We start from the raw sequence: 20,243 nt of genomic DNA on the forward strand, positions 1-20,243 counted from the left end.
CCCCATTTGGTCAGTCCCCCATCCTTTATCTCGTATCATCCCTCTCGTGGGAAAAAGGAACTTAGGACCCTTCATGTTTATTGCTCTCTTCCGTGACAAAAGCCAGATGCTAGCCCCCCCTTTTGTTTCCCCAGTTCAAAAGGCTTCTCCTTTCCTTTGAAATGTCTAATACCGGTTCAATACACATCTATTCTCTTCTCTTCGGGAGATGGCAGAATCCATGGAATAATGTTTGAAACATTCCATTTATGAATATGATATAAATGGATTCTGACACATACAATGTTTTACACATTCACTTTCCAAATTCAGTTTCAATAACATTTTATAAACCTTAGTGATAATATGTTCATCACTAGCACACAATAAAATTTTCAATTTATTTTTTAACAAAGTCAAACCCATAGCTATTTTTATCTAGTTTAAATCTTTTTCAGTTGTCGATATGTAACATAGCCCTCTGATTCTAACTCTTCCCTCGACTTAAAGGTAAAGTCACCAGAACTGAAAAGTAATCCACCAGTCTGGCTTTGCCACCATTTCTTTTCTAAAGAAAGCTTCCCGGGGGGGGGCACCCAAAGAGGCAACTTTGTGGAGAACCTTGTTTAACATTTATTCCAAACTCTTACCATGTCTAACAAAATGATTAAAATCAACATTCACTTCAACTTTATTATACCATAAATAACCGTGCCATCCAAACCTTAATTCATGGCTCTCTAAATCAAGTAGCCTCATGTTCTGGAAGTTCACCCACTGTTTTAGCCAGGCCAGACAGCATGCATCAAAGTACAATTTCCAATCTGATAAACCCAAAGCTCCTCTATCCTTAGCATATTGAAGTAGTTTATATCTAATTCTTGGTTTTTTCCCCCCTTGCTATATGAACTTGGAAATATTCCTTTGCCATTGTTTAAATGGAATATCAGTTGCAAGTATTGCTAATGTCTGAAACAGAAAGAGCATCTTTGGTAGAACATTTGTCTTAATTACAGAGATTCTATCTAGTAATGATAAATGCAGTTTGTCCCATCTTTGTAAGTTCTTTTTAATATCATTTCAAAGAGGCACATAGTTATTTCAAAACAATTTTGTATTTGTCAACATAACCCCCAGATATTTCACCTTTTTCTCGACCTTAAAATCTGACTTTTTAATAAATGTATCACTGTCCTGAGATGACACATTGTTAATCAGCATTATTGTTTTCTGTTTATTTGTTTTAAAACCTGCTAAAGCCACAAACTCATTTAGTAATAGGCTTATTCTCATGCACAACCTTATTTGTTATACAAAAACATTTAGATGATTTCCAGAAATAGGATAATTTTCTGAACACCACTGAAAATAAGCTTACCTTAAATTCAAAAGAACAAGTCAAAGCATCAAAAAATATAATTACAATATATTATGCTCAAATAAGAAAATGTTATAATATGGGACGTCTTTCTGATTCCCATAATGAAAGCAGCTGTTGCAATTCAAAAAACCACTGAACAATATTAAATAGAAACTGTTGAGCAACTAGAACAAAGAATACTGACCACCAAATTTAGATCCCAAGAGCATGCTCTTAGAAACCAAGTAAGTAAAAATGAACACTGAAGTAATTCCATGGTTCATCAAACATATGCAATAATATGTTGATTCTAGTACACTTACAGGTAATGGCTTTGAATGCCTCACAACTTATTAAAGTACTGGTTCTTTAGTGTCAGAAAAAGAAGCTATTTTCTACAGCACAATGTTTAATATCTTCAATAAAAATAATACATATTTTAGTTATAGGTTACAAAATACAAATGCTGTTATTTTTCTAAGACATTCACAATTCACTGTATTTGATACTAGAAAACTAGTGAAATCAAATGATATCATTAGAATTCTGTTGATCAGAGACTAATATAAAATACATATAAAAAATAAAGTCTCTTTTCAGTCAAACTCAACTCTCAGTGAATTAGGAAAGATCCATGCAGTTTGCTTGAAAACAGCATGGAAATCACTTTTCCTATTTGATTTTTTCTTTGAACAAACTTGTGAAATCTATAGCCCCAGCATTTCTGTGTTCTCTATCTATTACATAATCAGGAACAAACCTACTTAGGCTTCCAGGTCCAGGCAATGTTAGCCAGCTGTTAACTAATTAACTTTGCAAAATACTTCCTTCTATTTGATTCATGAAACATTAAAATGACTGTTCTAGTAATAAAAAAGTGGATTTATCTTGTGAAAGAACATCGTCAAATACCTAGGCTGACACAATATACTAAACTGTAAATAACAGCATCCAATAATTGGACAAAAATCAATGGACTGAACCAGAAAATTATAAGATACATCTTGGCTTACCATAGTGCATTAGCCCAGCCAACATCTAGCAATGCTTGCTATAACATTAAACCATAATATGTTGATTTAGTTTTGACTTTGAGAGTATAATTGTCATTTAAAATAATCCAAGCTATTCTGGAAAGATCTAGTCCTTCTGAATTTCCTTTACAATGTTCTTTTTGGTAAAATAGTGTTTTACCAAAGTGGCTGCACTGGGACTTTTGTAGCTGTCCAGTTTCATGTTAATCATCACTGCAGTTATTATTTCAACTGGCTTGACACTTATATCCCAAAACATCAAGCTATGTATCAAAAATGAACAATACCATGAAAGCTACCCTAAGTTATATATCATCTTGTTTCCCTAACTTGGGCAACATGGCATTCCAGAAACTGAAGTCCACACACCTAGGAAGGTCCAGGTTGAAGAAAGCTGCATTAAAGCCAAAGTTTTCTTTATTATTTTGCTACGGCATACTCTTCTGCAAATTTCATTGTGTACTTTGGTCATACTTATTAGGTCTAGAAAATCTAAATCAGTATCCAACCTTCCCTTTTTAAGGAATGTGGTTGAAAAGAGGATCCTCAATGAAGTAGATTATCTGGACCCTTTTCCCATTTTGTTGACATGGAAGCAATATTGATCTCACTTTTCATGACCTCTGACAGAAGTATGATGGGGGGAATGCATCATTCCTTGCTCTACTTGACTTCTTGGTGACCTTTGATATCACTGACCAGGGTATCCTCCTGCAGTAATTTTAGGGGCTGGGGAAGATTTGTATTTTTCTGGTTTTCTTCCTTTCTTCCTCTTTCCTTCCTCTTCCAGTTATTTAATCTAATTGAGATAATAGCACTCATCCATTGATCTTGTTTCCTTAGAAAATACTAAGTATTTTCTTTGTTCAAGAAAAGTGGGACGAATTGCCAGTTAAGAAGTATAAAAGTTTCAAAGCTACAAGAAGCACTTGATAGCCACAAGAGGGTATGTTATGAAATATTAAATTAAGGTACCAATAATTATGTCCATGCTATTTTTATTTGTTTTCTTATTTATCAGAAATCATATATTAAAAGCAAAGTGTTCATACTATGGACTTTGGAATAAAAAAAGGTAGATGCCATTTACTTATGTCAGTTTTAATTTATTTCATGGTAAAGTCCAATACTTTTGGCCACAATAAGCACTTATGGAGGCTTACAATTATAAAGCAAAATACAAAATAGAACACAAAGTCAAATTGATACAGTTAAAATAAATTAATAGTGCCAAAAGTTTTGCAAAATAAATATGCCTTGTCATTTTTCTAAATATTAGTAAACTGTGTGCCAAATACACAACCCGGGGGTAAACTTTCTATAGCCTGGGGGCCAACCAGGAGAAGGACTTCTCCCATATACATACAGGAACTTCTGGAAAAGGGGAACAACGCCTCCTCCCCTACTAGTCAGACTAACTGAGTAAGTTCATAGTGAGAAAAACAGCCCCTGAGATATTCAGGCTCTAACTGGCATTCAGTGTAGATAATAATGTACATATTGAACAGAAGCCATCTAGTATTACAACATTACAATACAAAGGACTGCATGTATTACAAAATGGTGCTATCAAGGCCAAATTCTGCCCGACTGCATTGAAAGATACCATGATTTGTCTACTTTTATGGCAATGAATACAGAGATTCTATAGCCTTTAAAACTATGAGGTGAAAAATATTAAGGTAAATTTGAACTACCTAGAAAAAAAAAGAGCTATAGCATGACAGCTATATATATAAAGTAATTTAAGTATCATATCCCAGATAAAGTACCCATTGAAAGGGATTCAAATTATCAAAAAAAACCCCAAACATTAGGAGCTGTAAGACCACCATATTATCAATAACTTTGGCTCAAAATAAAATATTTCAGACTAGCCTATAGTTGCATAGATTTTCCAAAATAATAGAGGGCTTATTTAAGTAAAGATTTTTTTTACTGCTTCTTTAAGCAGGTGGAAATACATCCTCTGCCCCAAAGATCAGTTCTCACCTCCCTTAACCAAAGGGCCAATCCAACTTGGTTAATGTAGATACTAGGAGGAAAGCTTAAGGACTGAGTAAGCAAGTATTGGCTCTTATCTCTCCATATATCCTGTTCATATCCCCAAGATCTTACAAGATGAAAAGAATCCATATGAACCATTACCAACCTTACCTCCTATCACCTGTCCAAACACTGGAGTCCAAGTCAAGGCAACTCCGATCGACTTTGTCTGCAAAGAACAATGAAAACTGCTCACAGCGAGCCTCCGACTGTTCAGGCTCCCCGACCTAACATCTAGATGGAGGAGATGCCATACAGTACGGAGAAGCATTGCTGGTTTGTTCTGTGCAGATGCAATGGAAGCAGAGAAATAATCCCTCTTTACTGCATCTACTACCACAGAGTAAGATTTTAGATGGGCTTTAAAATACGCACCATTCTGTGTTTGGTCTAACTCAGACATGTCAAACACAAGGCCCGGGGGCCGGATCCGGCCCATGAAGTGGTTTCATGTGGCCCGCGAAGCCATCCTGGAAACAGTGAGGGAACGGCCCCCACTGCCTTGGCCCTGGCCCAGAGACCCTCCTTCTGCCAGAGACCCTCAGATCTGTCCCACTCCTGCCCGGGCCCCCATAGGCACCCTTGATGCGAACGATGTAGAGCTGGCCATGCCCACCCAGTAGGCCATATGCACTCTAGCCACGCCCACCCAGTAGGCCATGCCCACCCACGCCACACCCACCCGGCCCCCTGAGGGCAAACGCAATGCTGATGCGGCCCTCAATGAAATTGAGTTTGACACCCCTGGTCTAACTCATCACAAGAACTCATTTCTACTTCAATCTTCTATGTATCTGCTTCATTGCTCTCAAATGTCTAATAAACCAAAGTGACAATTTAGCTCTGTTAGAGGGAACTAGACATAGAATGGATAATGTCAGCCACATAGGCAGTCTTCATGTTCTTTGATTAGCCAAGATTTCAACATTATCATGAAGAAATGAGGTGAGAAATTCCTTGGGTGCATTCTAGAAGTCATTGGATTTATCAGGCCCCTGGGTTAGAACATTTCTCTCTCACTATGGAGTTTTTTATAGCTGTTTCCAACCTAACAGTATTCTTATATGTCCTGGCCACAAGTTCAGAAATAAACAATCTGATTTCACATATTGTTGCATGAGAGGTTGGTCAATGACCTTGAACTTTTATAGATTTTAAAATCTATGTCTCTTGGTATCACAATTCCAAAGACATTTCTTGTTTGCAGGGGGGGAGGGTTGGTTTGTTTAAGTTGCAAACTTCTAGTTCAAGTTTTAAAATATCACTAGGTAATAATTAAGACTGATTTAACCAATCAATGAGTAGTTGAGATTGCTTAACTGATTTAACAACTAATTCAAACAAATTCTACATAAATGTATAACTCAAAATCTGGAAAATTAATTAAACAATAACTATAAAGGGAATTTTATTCATCTTACTAACAATCCTATCCATTGATGAAATAAGATTTTGGTGAACTACTTTACCATTTTTTATTTATATCATTAAAGGGTCAAATTATGGCAGAATGAGCCTGTTCCATAGGCAATATGATGGCTTCTTTTGAAACACATATGCACAATTTTAACAATATGCTCAATATTCAAAGGATCACCTAGAATTACATAATTGTTAGCTTGTCAGAGTATGTGACACTGCTACATCCATGGTATTATTTCTGTAACATATATCTCTCTTTTGGCATATATGTAATCAGATAATCAGCCAGGACAAAGCAGTTTAACACATAATTGGAATGTCAAAAATTACAAAGGAATCACAGCCATCTGCATCTGCAACCTACATGAAATTATTCACCCAGCCTAGATTAAAAGGGAAACAGAATACTTTAACAGAAGCAATTTAGATTTTACCATGGTTGGGTTTTTTAAAAGATTTATTTGCTACAGCTATTCAATTGCTGGGAGTCAGTTTTGTGTAGTAGTTAAGGCATCAGGCTAGAAACCGGGAAATTGTGAGTTTTAGTCCCATCTTGGGGATGCAGCCATCTGTGTGACCTTGAGTCACTTTCTTTCAGGCCTAGGAAGGAGGCAATGGCAAAACACTTCTGAAAAACCTGGCCAGGAAAACTGCAAGTCCAGACAGTTCCTGAAAATCGGACATGATTGAACAGAAGGTTCCAATTGCTGGTAAGCATGTTTCTATAGTTCACAATTATGTCTCAGGCTGTGTTATATAAATAGATATTGAAGCAAAACACAAACATAGAACACTCCAAATCTCTTTAAGAAACCTGTTTCTTCAACATTCCACTACTAGAAAAGGTGCAACAAAGAATGTTCCCATTTATACATACATGGAAACTTTCTAAAAGCTGGATCAAAATTGTTAGAGGACATTTCTATATACTGATTGGTGGTGCCCATAAAGATTTATGGGGTGCAGCACTCTGGATGCATATCAAAACAATCACAGAAATGTCTGCTTTAAGAAGCAGCAGCCAGGTTCTATATTTGTGCTCCTGTATTTGTGCTTTTGAATCTGAAGCACTGTAGAGCCCTAATTATTTATAATTAGAATGCATTCCAAGATCGTTTAGCCCATATCTAAATGTATTTGGGCCTTTATTATGTACCTTTTTCTTATGATGTCCTGCTGTTACAATGACCTTTTCAGATGCTATTATTATTATGTTTCAGAATATTCGATTCAACCTGCTACCATGTCTTAGAAAAGGATTGTTTCTTCAGCAAACTGATATTGAACACCCTTGCTTTCTTAAACATAAGAGGTCCAACTGCACAATATATTCTTTCATAATAATACTATATAGCTAGAACCAGGATGGGAATCAGGAAAAGAACAACAGGGAATGTAAGACTTGACAACATTATTTATGTCAGCTAGTCCTGCTGTTATACATTTAACCAGTTCTTTTACTAAACAAATCATCTGATTATGAATCTGTAACTAAAAGACAGGCACTTTCTATTTAGGAAGCTATAATTAAAAAATAAGCAATACGATGATCAAATTTATTTTCACACTATCTTTATTTCTAGGAATGCCTCTGGGTGCCATATTTGACCTTCAGTCATTGTTAGAAAATAAAAATAATGGGTGCTAGTAGCCATTACTTTGGAAGTGAAAGAAGAAAAAAAATCCAGCGGTGGAGTGACAGGGAGCAGAATTATCAGTTTGTTTTTGTTGTGATTTTCATATTTACCATAACTGTTAAATAGCTAAAACTTCCTAATATGATTTCAAATTTATAAGAATGCAATTGGCTCAAAACATTATTGACTTCTGATATAATTAAACATCTTAATGTAAGCCTAGTCATATTTAGAATTTTTACACATGATTGCCACTAAACTGACATTATAAGTGCTATTTTCAGGAATAAATGTTAACTCAAAACAGACTTGCTTACAATCACACCTAATACATAGGCCCTGGTAATTTTTGCTTTCAGCAATGTACTTTAGAATACGACCAAGAAAAGCAAAAAGTTGTATTTCAATAATCTCATGTTAAAACCAAAAGCAATGTTATTCATGAGAAATTTCTCATACTGAAGATTTTTCATACTGTAAGGAATAGATGCAAGGCCTTTCCACTGATTCCACTGATATGAATTTGTGTTAAAATATCTGCTAGTTGTCCACTTCCAGTCCACTTCTAAACATTTACAAAACCAAGCCATCTGATTACTAGATAATTTTGTTTCTTCAGCTTCAATTTTCCTTAAATGATTTTCCCCATTAATTATGCAGTGAACAGTATAATTGGATAATACTTTTTGCTCTTCAATATGTTGCAGTTAATATCATCTTACTTATACATCCTCTTTTTATTCTTCCTTACCAACACTACCCTTATTTAACTGAAAATTTGACTTCTTTGACCTTATCAACAGGGTTGTTATCTTGAAGTCTCTTAAGGATGAACCTTTGCTAACCTACATAAAACAGACTCTTATGCTGCATACAAGGTTAATATTAGTTTCATTTCCATTACCTATCAAGAGAATACAAAAATTTGGAAGCATTAGCTTTTCCTGCACATTGAAAATTACTAAATTCATAACTGTTATCATTTCCAAACAAAGCTCAGACAAAATGTAAATAATGAGCATAAAACTTACATAATCATGAAAGGCTTTAGCTTCACTTGAGTGTTCACATGTTTCACGTCTTTCTGGAGCTGCACAATAGAGATCCCAAAACACACTAAAAATAAAAAAGAATGCCCAATTTGTAACTTATATTTTTTTCAGGTATATCCTATCTATACACATATATTATAGTAATTACTACTTTATTACCGTCTTCATACTGTGAAAGCAAAATGTATGCAGCATTCACATTTTGTTGGGACTACACATACTTAAGAATAATTACAGTGATAGCCTAATTGACTGCTATGCAGATAAATATCCTAATATTATAATTTAATTTGTGTTAAAATTAAAACATTCAAGGATCAGGCAACTGATAAGCATCTAAGTACCAAATAAAGTCTGTCTTTTTAAAACACCAATATTTACTCCAGAACTGTTTAACAGTTGAGATGGGCAATTCTTGTCTAAAAACATTTGAAAATTGCTGATTTTTGTTACCATTATATCATTAGAACATCATACAAAGTCATAAACAATTTTACATTCTGAAGCTCCAGGGGAGTTTTTTTATATATATAAAGGACTGAAAGGGAGAAGAGAACATTGAAGACACATGGTAGCTAAAAGTCTCTTAAAATATTTATTAATTATAAATACTATTATAATACATATCTATTTAAAAGTGAGTATCTAACCTAAGCTCTTATTTCTAACTTTAGTTTTCTTTTGCATTAATTGGTAAAAATACCCTGGTATTTTTGTCTTGAGCTCTGCTTCTGGAATTTTCTCTGCAGATTTTTTTGACAACAATACAGCATTGCTTTCTTCTAAGATTTTTTTTCAACTTTCTAGTCTAGACTACAACCCTGGAATCCTCTGCTGGTCACCTAGTTTAGACAATCCTTCCATCTAATAAAAAAAAGACAACTAACTTAAATCCTTTCCTTATATAATAAATATAACATACTTTTGAAATCAAATAATAGTGTAGAAATTAAACATATATATAATATTTATTTTCCTAAGTCTAAAATTGAAATCTAGATAATGGTAAATTAGTATTTGCTCTGAAATCTAGCATTTAAAAGGTGGCTAATCTTATTAGGGCTGGGCAGGAGCAGTTCCAAAGCAAAGTCTTTTCCATACTTGTTTCACAAATGATTAGCAGCAATTCTAAAGATGTACAAGTGTGAGCAAGCCACCACTTTGCTACTCATTAAAGCATTCTCTTTTTTCATGAATGTGAAAAAAATGCAACTGCTTGAAAGAGGCCAATCATTAAGTTAAAATTATTCTTAAGCAGCCACACCATTTTATTACACTGAGATGGAAGCATGAAAATTAAAGAAATTGTTTTAATGAATATCATATAAGGATTGTACTTACACTTACATGGTAACATCCCTTACATGTACAGCCCTATTTTCTTCTGCAAAGGATTCTCTCATTTGTGTCAGTGGCAGGTGCCACAATCTCCTCTTGTCCTAAAATTAATACTGTTGCTCTGGTATACAGAATTCTTCTCTGTACACATATAGAGGAATTGACAGCAACATTCACTGGCTTCAAAATTGTGGGAATAACTGGGCAATCAAAGCCCGTCCTTTTTTAAACAACAGTTATGCACAATGTGTGCATATAAATTAGGTTTAATCACCTGTTCACATTAATCGTTTTGAAGCCAGTGATTGGCACTCCAGATGCTCCCAAATATTAAAGAGCTCTGAAGTCAGAAACCTACTTTATCTCTAACAATAACGATTTACATATATATGTGCTGGCATTTCTGCAGAATCTTAACAAGCAGTTGTCACATCAAACTAATTTAGGTGTATGTTTGTAGTTCTATGGGAACATCTAAAGGGGGAAAAACATAGATCTGGAAAATTTGAGTATCAATCCTGCTGAAAGAAAAATGAGCAAGGTTAAACTGAAATAATTGCATAATTAATTTTATCTTTTCCAGGAAATGAAAAGTTCAATATTAAATGAGGTTGACACTAATCGTCCAATTAATTAGCAAAATTTCTTGCTACCTTTGATAAAAATCAGATTTTGTACAGGTATAATACTTTAACAACCAACACAATCTTTGTAAACTGAAACACTTACCACCACCAAGAGTGCAAGAATCCTGGGGGTTCGCCCAATGTGATGTTTTTTTCCCATCTTATCTAAAACCAGTGCAAATAATGATTATTTATTTAGGCAAGATAGATTCACATGAAAACAACAATAGCATTTAGCTAAAATGAATTCAAAGATGGATCTTTTAAAATCAATACAGATCAATCTTAAAACACTGTTTCAACTGTTGTCTGAATATGTGTGGTCTTCTGTGTCTGAGGGAGTAGGTAAGTTTGAGTGTATAGGCATAGCTCTGTGTGTCAGTGACAGAAAAAGAGACTAAATATGTGCAGAGCAAAATACACACTCAGTCCACCAACCAGCAACTAACTATTGATTCTTTTTTTCTCCTTATCTGCTAGTTATGGCAACTGTTTTACACTTCCTGAAAGTACAGCCAGCTTAATCTGGGGGGGGGGGGTTTGTAGAAATTTGGACTGGCTCATTTCTTGTAATTATGTTTGCCCTCATATGTTACATTGTTTTTATTCCAATCACACTTCTAAAGAAAATATTACATATAGGATAACCTTTTCACTATAAGAAACATTTCACCCACTCTATTATATTTCTCAAATGTATTACTATGTTTATAATAGTGACATTTAGCCTATAACTATGAAGAGTAAGAAAATTTTGTTTGCATTATAATGCACATACTATCATCTACTTGTGTTATTTATCCCTTATACTTCAAAATGGTATAAATATATATATTATTAAGCCACACAGACTCCACACTTTGGGGACAACCATTAAATAACTGTTAGTAATGATATAACATTTCTTTCATATGTGGAAGGAGAATAACGTTGTGGCTTCTGCATATGTATAATTCTTAACCACATCTCTCTCTCTCTCTCTCTCTCTCTCTCTCTCTGTGTGTGTGTGTGTGTGTGTGTGTGTGTGTGTGTGTGTGTGTGTGCTTAATTTTTTTTCTTTTTAATTTGGGCTTAAAATAAAGACTATTCTGACAGTGATAAGCAATGTTTCAGGCCCAGTGCTTCTTACCTGATATGTAACATGATCAATAACATTGCTACAATTTTTAAGGCCTTAAAAATTATCACAACCAATAATTATAAAAATGGATTTTTATACATTTTTCATTTAAATATTTTGTATTTAAATGTATTTAGATATGACAGAGAACCATGATTCTCTATAGTCAATGATAATTTTTAATATAAAAAAGTTGACTAATACTATTAATCCAAAATTAAGAAAAGATTAGAAAACATACCTCTGATAAAAATGTTTGTGCAGACTTCTGTGCTCCTACATGGAGAAGATATTCATATACATATAGTGCTAACCTGGAAACAGAAGAAAACCTATTAAAATTATAATTATTTAATAATTCCAAAATGAATGTTGTAAGATATATTAAATAGAGAAACACGTAGTAAAGATGTTATTTTACATCCAAAATATTAAATATGTTCAAAAATCCTAGCAGAGCTTAAAAAGCTTTTATGAAAAAAGCAGTCTGTCAATATTTTATTATCTTGGACATATGCCCAACTGGAGAAATGTTCAATTACTATTAATCTATATTTATCCACACAAGCTATGCTTACAGTAAACAATATACCATATCTGTAATTATAGCAGCACAGAACATTGATAAATAAATTCTTAACCATGATGCCTTTTCAATTCTTATCACATTATTATTACGGTTGGTTGCACATCCAGGCAGATATTTAAACTGGATTTGATGTTTTTATCCATCAAGCGCTTCCCATGGATATGGTTGTTTGTGTTAAAGACATGGTCATGGGATGTTTTCATTTTTTGCACGTTTGCAATGGGCAAATAACTTTTTTTCCTGTAGACTTGCTGGAACTACTGTACTGGCCCTAGTTGCTTAGCCAACAGCAATATCTGTTATATCAGGCATGTTATGAACAAGATGAATGTATGTTTGGATCTAAAGGCCCATAAGATATCAACCCGCTTGTTTTTTAATTCTCAACTTGAGGGTCCCAGTACTTTTTACTACATTTGAATGCAGCCAAGTGAATGACCCTAATAGGGACTTTTTACTGGATATACAAAAGAAGTTGAGGCTTTGTAAACCAAGGAAGAAATACAAAAGATAAAACAAGGTAAGATTTAAGAAAGGCAATATATGAATGAATTAAAGTTCAAACTTGTTAGAAGTAAAAAAAAAGAAATATAAGTTGGCATCCTTGATCAAAGTTAAAATAAAACATGTTTTTATAAAGCTCTGGTAACTCTTTACATATTTATTATCAATTCTAGGACTGAAAAATCAATAATGGTCAGTCAGTACGGTTTTGCATATAGTAAGGGTGGGCTACAGAATAAGAAATGTAAGAATTGTAACTTTATAGGAAGTGATGAGTTATTATTTGTAGTTATCAAAGATTGCCTATTTCTTTAAAATACTTCTATCTAGCATAACAGTCTTCTGAACTAGAGGGTATGTTGTAGATATGTTCATGTCTCATGCATTATAGCTTAAGGAGGAGCTAAAGACCACTCACACATTTAATGTTGGGACATAGGTTATTTGCCATAAAGCAACTGCCAAGACATAAATACTATTGGTAAGTTCTAGCACCTTGGGAATGCAACTTATCAAAACATAAATACAATAAATAAAAAGTTTGATATAGAGCATAAAGAGAAATAGTAACCAAATAAGAGGCACCCACATCTTTTTTTCAAAAATGAATAACAAATTATTCTCTACAAATATTCTCTATATTTTTCTGATTTTACAGAAATTAGAATAATCTGGATGACAGGATTCTTCCAATAAACAATACACATTTTTCTCAATTTGACATCTCAGTGATTTTACCTTGCACCTTACAAAGTCCTACAAACAAAAGAAAGCTTACTTTTTAAAAGATTTTCCCCCCCCAAAAAAATCTAGCCTTACCTAAACTAAGTGTAATTTTTAAAAATAACATGTATAGCCTATTGTGTCTTTATTACCGTATATACTTGAGTATAAGCCGACTCGAATATAAGCCGAGACCCCTAATTTTACCCCCCAAAAGTGGGAAAAGTTGGTGACTCGAGTATAAGCCGAGGCTGGGAAATGCAGCAGCTCACCTTATGCTCCTCTCCAGAGATCTTCCCTCAGCAGTGGCCGGCAAAGTAGCTCGCATGCGAAACAAGCCCGGCAGAGGAGCCGGAGCGGCGAGCAGAGGCGCCCGGCCCAGATCCTGCAAGGCCTGGCCGAGACACGCCCCCAGCAGCGGAGCTGCTCCGGCTCCTCTGCCGAGCTTGTTTTGCATGTGAGCTACTTTGCCTGACGCTGAGAAGACCCGCTTGGGCACTCGGGTTGGTGTCAGTCTCCGCAGGCCCTTCTCGTTTCCAGGAACGTCAAGCGCGCTTGGCTCCCCACCCCCACGGCAGGGCAGGGCAGAGACTTGCTCGCCCTTCTGACGGCCCTGAAGAGAAACGAAGGGCTTGCAAACTCCCCGCGAGAAGCTGGGCGAAGCGCGCGGCTGGGCGAGTGTGTGCCTGCGCGCGTATTTACGAAAGAAACGCTCCGAGAGTTCTTCTTTCTCCGCCCCCTTGGGGGGAACTCTAGCGACTGCTGTAGCCGCGCTTCTCTTCTCGGCTCCGAAAATAGGGATTTCTACTCTCTCTCTCTCTCTCTCTCCCCTCCCCACCCCGCATTTTCCTGCCTCTTCGATTGCGACAATAAAAGGGCGAAGGGTGCGCTGGTTTCTTCCTCCTTCCTCCCCCCCTCCCCTCCCCGATTGTCAGGTGAGGCAGCTGGAGGTCTGGCCGGGAGATTGTAGCCGTTTTGAAACGCCGCGTCTTGAAACGCCCGATCAGCTGATTTTCGGGTGGAAGAGCCGCGGCTTGAATCTGTTTGCATCTGCCTGAATTAGACCGAAACGGCCTGAATTTGACCAGAGTTGCTTTGTAATGGCTGGAGGAACTGCAGAGGAGGTCTTGCCGGGAGATTGTGGCCGTTTTGAAACGCCGCGGCTTGAAACGCCCGATCAGCTGATTTTCGGGGCGGAAAGAGCCACGGCTTGAATCTGCTTGTATTTGTTTGAACTTAACCAGAAACGGCTCGTAATGGCTGGAGGAACTGCGGAGGGAGTGAATGCTCCAGCCTGGAATATTTGGAAAGGCTGGGGGAACCGGATGAACTGCAGCTTAAGCGACTGTTGCCGGAGGAGCCATGGCTTGAAACGCCCCAGTTTTGGGGCAGCGTTTGCTTGTTCCGGGTAGAAAAAACGCTGTCGACCCCGGCATCTTTTGCGGGGAGGGGTGAGGTGGGGTGGGGTGGGGTGGAGGAAGCAGTTTGCGAAGCAGCCGAAATGGGGGTGTCAAGCCCTACGGGGACCAGGAGAGCACTTCCAACAATGCCCGCGCAGCACCGAAGGCCCATTGGCGCCCGCACCCCCCAACTGTTCGGCGGGCGAACGCCAGACCCGCTGCCGCACTTACAGCTGATCGGCGGCCGGAGGAGATTGCGAGCGGCTGCGGAGGTTCCGCGCCGGCACAAACAGCTAATCGGCGGCTGAAGGAGACTGCGAGCGGCTGCAGAGGTTCCGCGGCCACATCAACAGCTGATCGGCGGCCGGAGGAGATTGTGGACGGGCGCAGAGGGTCCGCGTCAGCACAGACAGCTGATCGGCGGCTGAAGGAGACTGCGAGCGGCTGCAGAGGTTCCGCGGCCGGATCAACAGCTGATCGGCGGCCGGAGGAGATTGTGGATGGGCGCAGAGGGTCCGCGTCAGCACAGACAGCTGATCGGCGGCTGAAGGAGACTGTGAGCGGCTGCGGAGGTTCCGCGCCGGCACAAACAGCTAAGGGGCAGCCGGGGACGTCTACCGGTGGTCACGCAGCGCGATCAACTGAGCGGCAGCTAGAAACAGCCGCCGACGGTCGCACGGGCCTCACGGGACTTTTCGGGACTTTTCGGGTCCGATGGCGGCTTGGAGAGTGTGGGTGGCTGCTTCGCAGACCTGGCGGTTGTAGCGGCATGCAAGGTCTGTGCTGACGCGGACCCTCTGCGCCCGTCCACAATCTCCTCCGGCCGCCGATCAGCTGTAAGTGCGGCAGCGGGTCTGGCGTTCGCCCGCCGAACAGTTGGGGGGTGCGGGTGCCAATGGGCCTTCGGTGCTGCGCGGGCATTGTTGGAAGTGCTCCCCTGGTCCCCGTAGGGCTTGACACCCCCATTTCGGCTGCTTCGCAAACTGCTTCCTCCACCCCACCCCACCCCACCTCACCCCTCCCCGCAAAAGATGCCGGGGTCGACAGCGTTTTTTCTACCCGGAACAAGCAAACACGCAGGCAACCCTGCACTATTCAGCTCAGTGAAGTCACGCTTGAAACGGCTTGAAATGCCCGATCAGCTGATTTTCGGGGCGGAAAGCATGCGGTGTTGTTGTTTTTTTTCCTCCCCCCGAAAGTGAACGGCAGCTTTCCGTACTAGTGTATTTGTACTGCCGCGAGTGACAACTGACAAAGCTTGCCGGTGTGATCTTGATTTTGGAACTGATGAATTAACTAATTGATTGGCACTCCGGTCGCTCATCGCCGTGAAACTAGACCTTGTTTTTGGGGTTTTTTTTTTGTACTTTGGGCTGATCAAATGGAATAAATGGAACAAATAAAAACACTGGCATGTCAAGACACCAGCACAAAGACCAAGGTACAAGCAGCTCTCCTTCAGTCATTATTGAAACATTTGATCAGCCCAACTTCTTATTATTATTATTATTATTAAATCTGTTTTTTAACCAAGCGTGACTTCACTGAGCTGAATAGTGCAGGGTTGCCTGCGTGTTTGCTTGTTCCGGGTAGAAAAAACGCTGTTGACCCCGGCATCTTTTGCGGGGAGGGGTGAGGTGGGGTGGGGTGGGGTGGAGGAAGCAGTTTGCGAAGCAGCCGAAATGGGGTTATATAGAGGATGGGAGGTTCCCACCGAGAGAGCCAGCAGAGTTGTTGTCGAAGCGCGTCACACGCCTTTCCAACCACCAGAGAAGGGAGGAATAAGAAAGAAACACACACACACACACACACCAGGAAATCGAGGAAGCTTGCGTAAGATCTGAAGGAGACACGATCGTGGGAAAGGCACCGAGCGTGCCGTGGAAAAAAAAGAAAGGGTGGACTTGGGCTCGGCTGGTTTCGCCACGGGAAATGGGAAATCCCCGCAAAAGATGCCGGGGTCGACAGCGTTTTTTCTACCCGGAACAAGCAAACGCTGCCCCAAAACTGGGGCGTTTCAAGCCATGGCTCCTCCGGCAACAGTCGCTTAAGCTGCAGTTCATCCGGTTCCCCCAGCCTTTCCAAATATTCCAGGCTGGAGCATTCACTCCCTCTGCAGTTCCTCCAGCCATTACGAGCCGTTTCTGGTTAAGTTCAAACAAATACAAGCAGATTCAAGCCGTGGCTCTTTCCGCCCCGAAAATCAGCTGATCGGGCGTTTCAAGCCGCGGCGTTTCAAAACGGCCACAATCTCCCGGCAAGACCTCCTCTGCAGTTCCTCCAGCCATTACAAAGCAACTCTGGTCAAATTCAGGCCGTTTCGGTCTAATTCAGGCAGATGCAAACAGATTCAAGCCGCGGCTCTTCCACCCGAAAATCAGCTGATCGGGCGTTTCAAGACGCGGCGTTTCAAAACGGCTACAATCTCCCGGCCAGACCTCCAGCTGCCTCACCTGACAATCGGGGAGGGGAGGGGGGGAGGAAGGAGGAAGAAACCAGCGCACCCTTCGCCCTTTTATTGTCGCAATCGAAGAGGCAGGAAAATGCGGGGTGGGGAGGGGAGAGAGAGAGAGAGAGAGAGTAGAAATCCCTATTTTCGGAGCCGAGAAGAGAAGCGCGGCTACAGCAGTCGCTAGAGTTCCCCCCAAGGGGGCGGAGAAAGAAGAACTCTCGGAGCGTTTCTTTCGTAAATACGCGCGCAGGCACACACTCGCCCAGCCGCGCGCTTCGCCCAGCTTCTCGCGGGGAGTTTGCAAGCCCTTCGTTTCTCTTCAGGGCCGTCAGAAGGGCGAGCAAGTCTCTGCCCTGCCCTGCCGTGGGGGTGGGGAGCCAAGCGCGCTTGACGTTCCTGGAAACGAGAAGGGCCTGCGGAGACTGACACCAACCCGAGTGCCCAAGCGGGTCTTCTCAGCGTCAGGCAAAGTAGCTCACATGCAAAACAAGCTCGGCAGAGGAGCCGGAGCAGCTCCGCTGCTGGGGGCGTGTCTCGGCCGGGCCTTGCAGGATCTGGGCCGGGCACCTCTGCTCGCCGCTCCGGCTCCTCTGCCGGGCTTGTTTCGCATGTGATTCCGGGCCAGGTGCTGCTGAGGGCGAGCAGAGGCGCCCGGGCCGGATCCTGCAAGGCCCCGGCCGAGACGCGACCCCAGCAGCGTCAGGCAAAGTAGCTCACATGCAAAACAAGCCCGGCAGAGGAGCCGGAGCAGCTCCGCTGCTGGGGGCGTGTCTCGGCCGGGCCTTGCAGGATCTGGGCCGGGCGCCTCTGCTCGCCGCTCCAGCTCCTCTGCCAGGCTTGTTTCGCATGTGATTCCGGGCCAGGTGCTGCTGAGGGCGAGCAGAGGCGCCCGGGCCGGATCCTGCAAGGCCCCGGCCGAGACGCGACCCCAGCAGCATCAGGCAAAGTATCTCACATGCAAAACAAGCCCGGCAGAGGAGCCGGAGCAGCTCCGCTGCTGGGGGCGTGTCTCGGCCGGGCCTTGCAGGATCTGGGCCGGGCGCCTCTGCTCGCCGCTCCGGCTCCTCTGCCGGGCTTGTTTCGCATGTGATTCCGGGCCAGGTGCTGCTGAGGGCGAGCAGAGGCGCCCGGGCCGGATCCTGCAAGGCCCCGGCCGAGACGCGACCCCAGCAGCGTCAGGCAAAGTAGCTCACATGCAAAACAAGCCCGGCAGAGGAGCCGGAGCAGCTCCGCTGCTGGGGGCGTGTCTCGGCCGGGCCTTGCAGGATCTGGGCCGGGCGCCTCTGCTCGCCGCTCCGGCTCCTCTGCCGGGCTTGTTTCGCATGTGATTCCGGGCCAGGTGCTGCTGAGGGCGAGCAGAGGCGCCCGGGCCGGATCCTGCAAGGCCCCGGCCGAGACGCGACCCCAGCAGCATCAGGCAAAGTATCTCACATGCAAAACAAGCCCGGCAGAGGAGCCGGAGCAGCTCCGCTGCTGGGGGCGTGTCTCGGCCGGGCCTTGCAGGATCTGGGCCGGGCGCCTCTGCTCGCCGCTCCGGCTCCTCTGCCGGGCTTGTTTCGCATGTGATTCCGGGCCAGGTGCTGCTGAGGGTGAGCAGAGGCACCCGGGCGACCCCAGCAGCGTCAGGCAAAGTAGCTCGGCCGCGCGAAAGTCCTCGGTAAGTTCTTTTTTTTTTTTGTTGACTGGAGTATAAGCCGAAGTGGATTTTTTCAGCCCAAAAAGTGGGCTGAAAAATTCGGCTTATACTCAAGTATATACGGTATTTTTTCTAACTCCTTCACTTTCCATTTGAAGTAATATATTTACCTGAATACTACTTGTAGTTATTTGTAAGCTATTCCCCCCCCCCAAATAATTTAAAGATGGTATGGTGATAGACAAAGATTTGGTGAGATGCTTTCTTATAGTTCAGGCTGTTTTTCTTTTTGGTAAACATGGTAAAGTATCCTGTTGACTAACACTTTCAGCTATTATAGTTTTGGATAATTTTCTACTCAGTTTCATTTAAATGAAAACCTACTGAATAAGAGTAGGAGAGAAATAACAGGGGATTATCCAGCATCTGTTCAAAGCTAAATCAGAGGTCCCCAACTTTTTGGGCACCAGGGACCACTTCCATGGAGAGAGAGATATTTCCACGGACCGGACAGTGTGTGGTTTTGTGCGCTGCCTGCATCTTGCAGATGGGGCTTTGCTTGTTTGTGTGGACCGGTTGCTGGCATGCCGTGGCCTGGTACTGGTCCATGTACCGGGGGTTGGGGACCCCTGAGTTAGATTATCTGGAAGATTTCTTTTTACACATGTCAGTTATTAATGGAACTCTTGCAGAACATTTCAAAGAAAATGACTCAATCTTGTCATCTACTGGTAGGGGTGTCCCTTGGGAAGCAAATATAAATGGCTATCAAACCTCTATCCTTGTTTAAATGCCTTTGATTTATACAGTGGATACTAAAAAGTGGGTCTTCAATCACTAGGTTAAAAATATCATTTTGATGTTGCTGATCCCTCTGCCAATTACATAAAATACTACCTTCTATTAGTACTAAATACTATTACTTGTAGTAGCATTATAAATATTAATACTAAATACTACCTACCTAATAGCTACTAAAATACTACAAAATATTTTATATATTTATTATTTTTATATATTTTGTATAACTAAAGTAGTTGCATGAATCTTTTATAAGGTTCCAAAATAATCTGTTGCCTTTTTAAAAATCAGACAATAATTAAACCATTTAAGCAAATGTAACTTATAGCTGTACTACATGAGGGATTACTTCCATCTTTAAGGATTTCCCCTTGACAATGGAAATCAGGAAAAAAATATACACAGAAGTCTCTTCCAAAGTGAACCATGATGAAAAACTGTTATCTGCACTAGAAACCTTGAATTTCATAATTTTAGCTTGTGTTTAAAATTAGATTAAAATATTTATAGCAAAATAAACAAGT

General features: G+C 40.9%; 1 protein-coding gene across 4 annotated transcripts in view; it reads right to left on the reverse strand.

The window, feature by feature from the left end:
• Positions 1 to 20,243, reverse strand: part of SSBP2 (single stranded DNA binding protein 2) — a 158,498-nt gene that overhangs the window by 84,141 nt on the left and 54,114 nt on the right. For all 4 annotated transcript variants that reach the window (XM_081321303.1, XM_081321305.1, XM_081321302.1 and 1 more), the window contains exons 2-4: positions 11,856 to 11,928; positions 10,598 to 10,659; positions 8,510 to 8,594 (exon numbers count right to left, since the gene is read on the reverse strand). In XM_081321303.1, coding sequence (XP_081177429.1) covers positions 8,510 to 8,594; positions 10,598 to 10,659; positions 11,856 to 11,928 — 220 coding nt within the window. The remainder of the gene's footprint in view (positions 1 to 8,509; positions 8,595 to 10,597; positions 10,660 to 11,855; positions 11,929 to 20,243) is intronic.

This window comes from Vipera berus (genome assembly GCF_964194415.1).
Source record: "Vipera berus genome assembly, chromosome: 2".
NCBI classification, from domain to species: Eukaryota; Metazoa; Chordata; class Lepidosauria; order Squamata; family Viperidae; genus Vipera; species Vipera berus.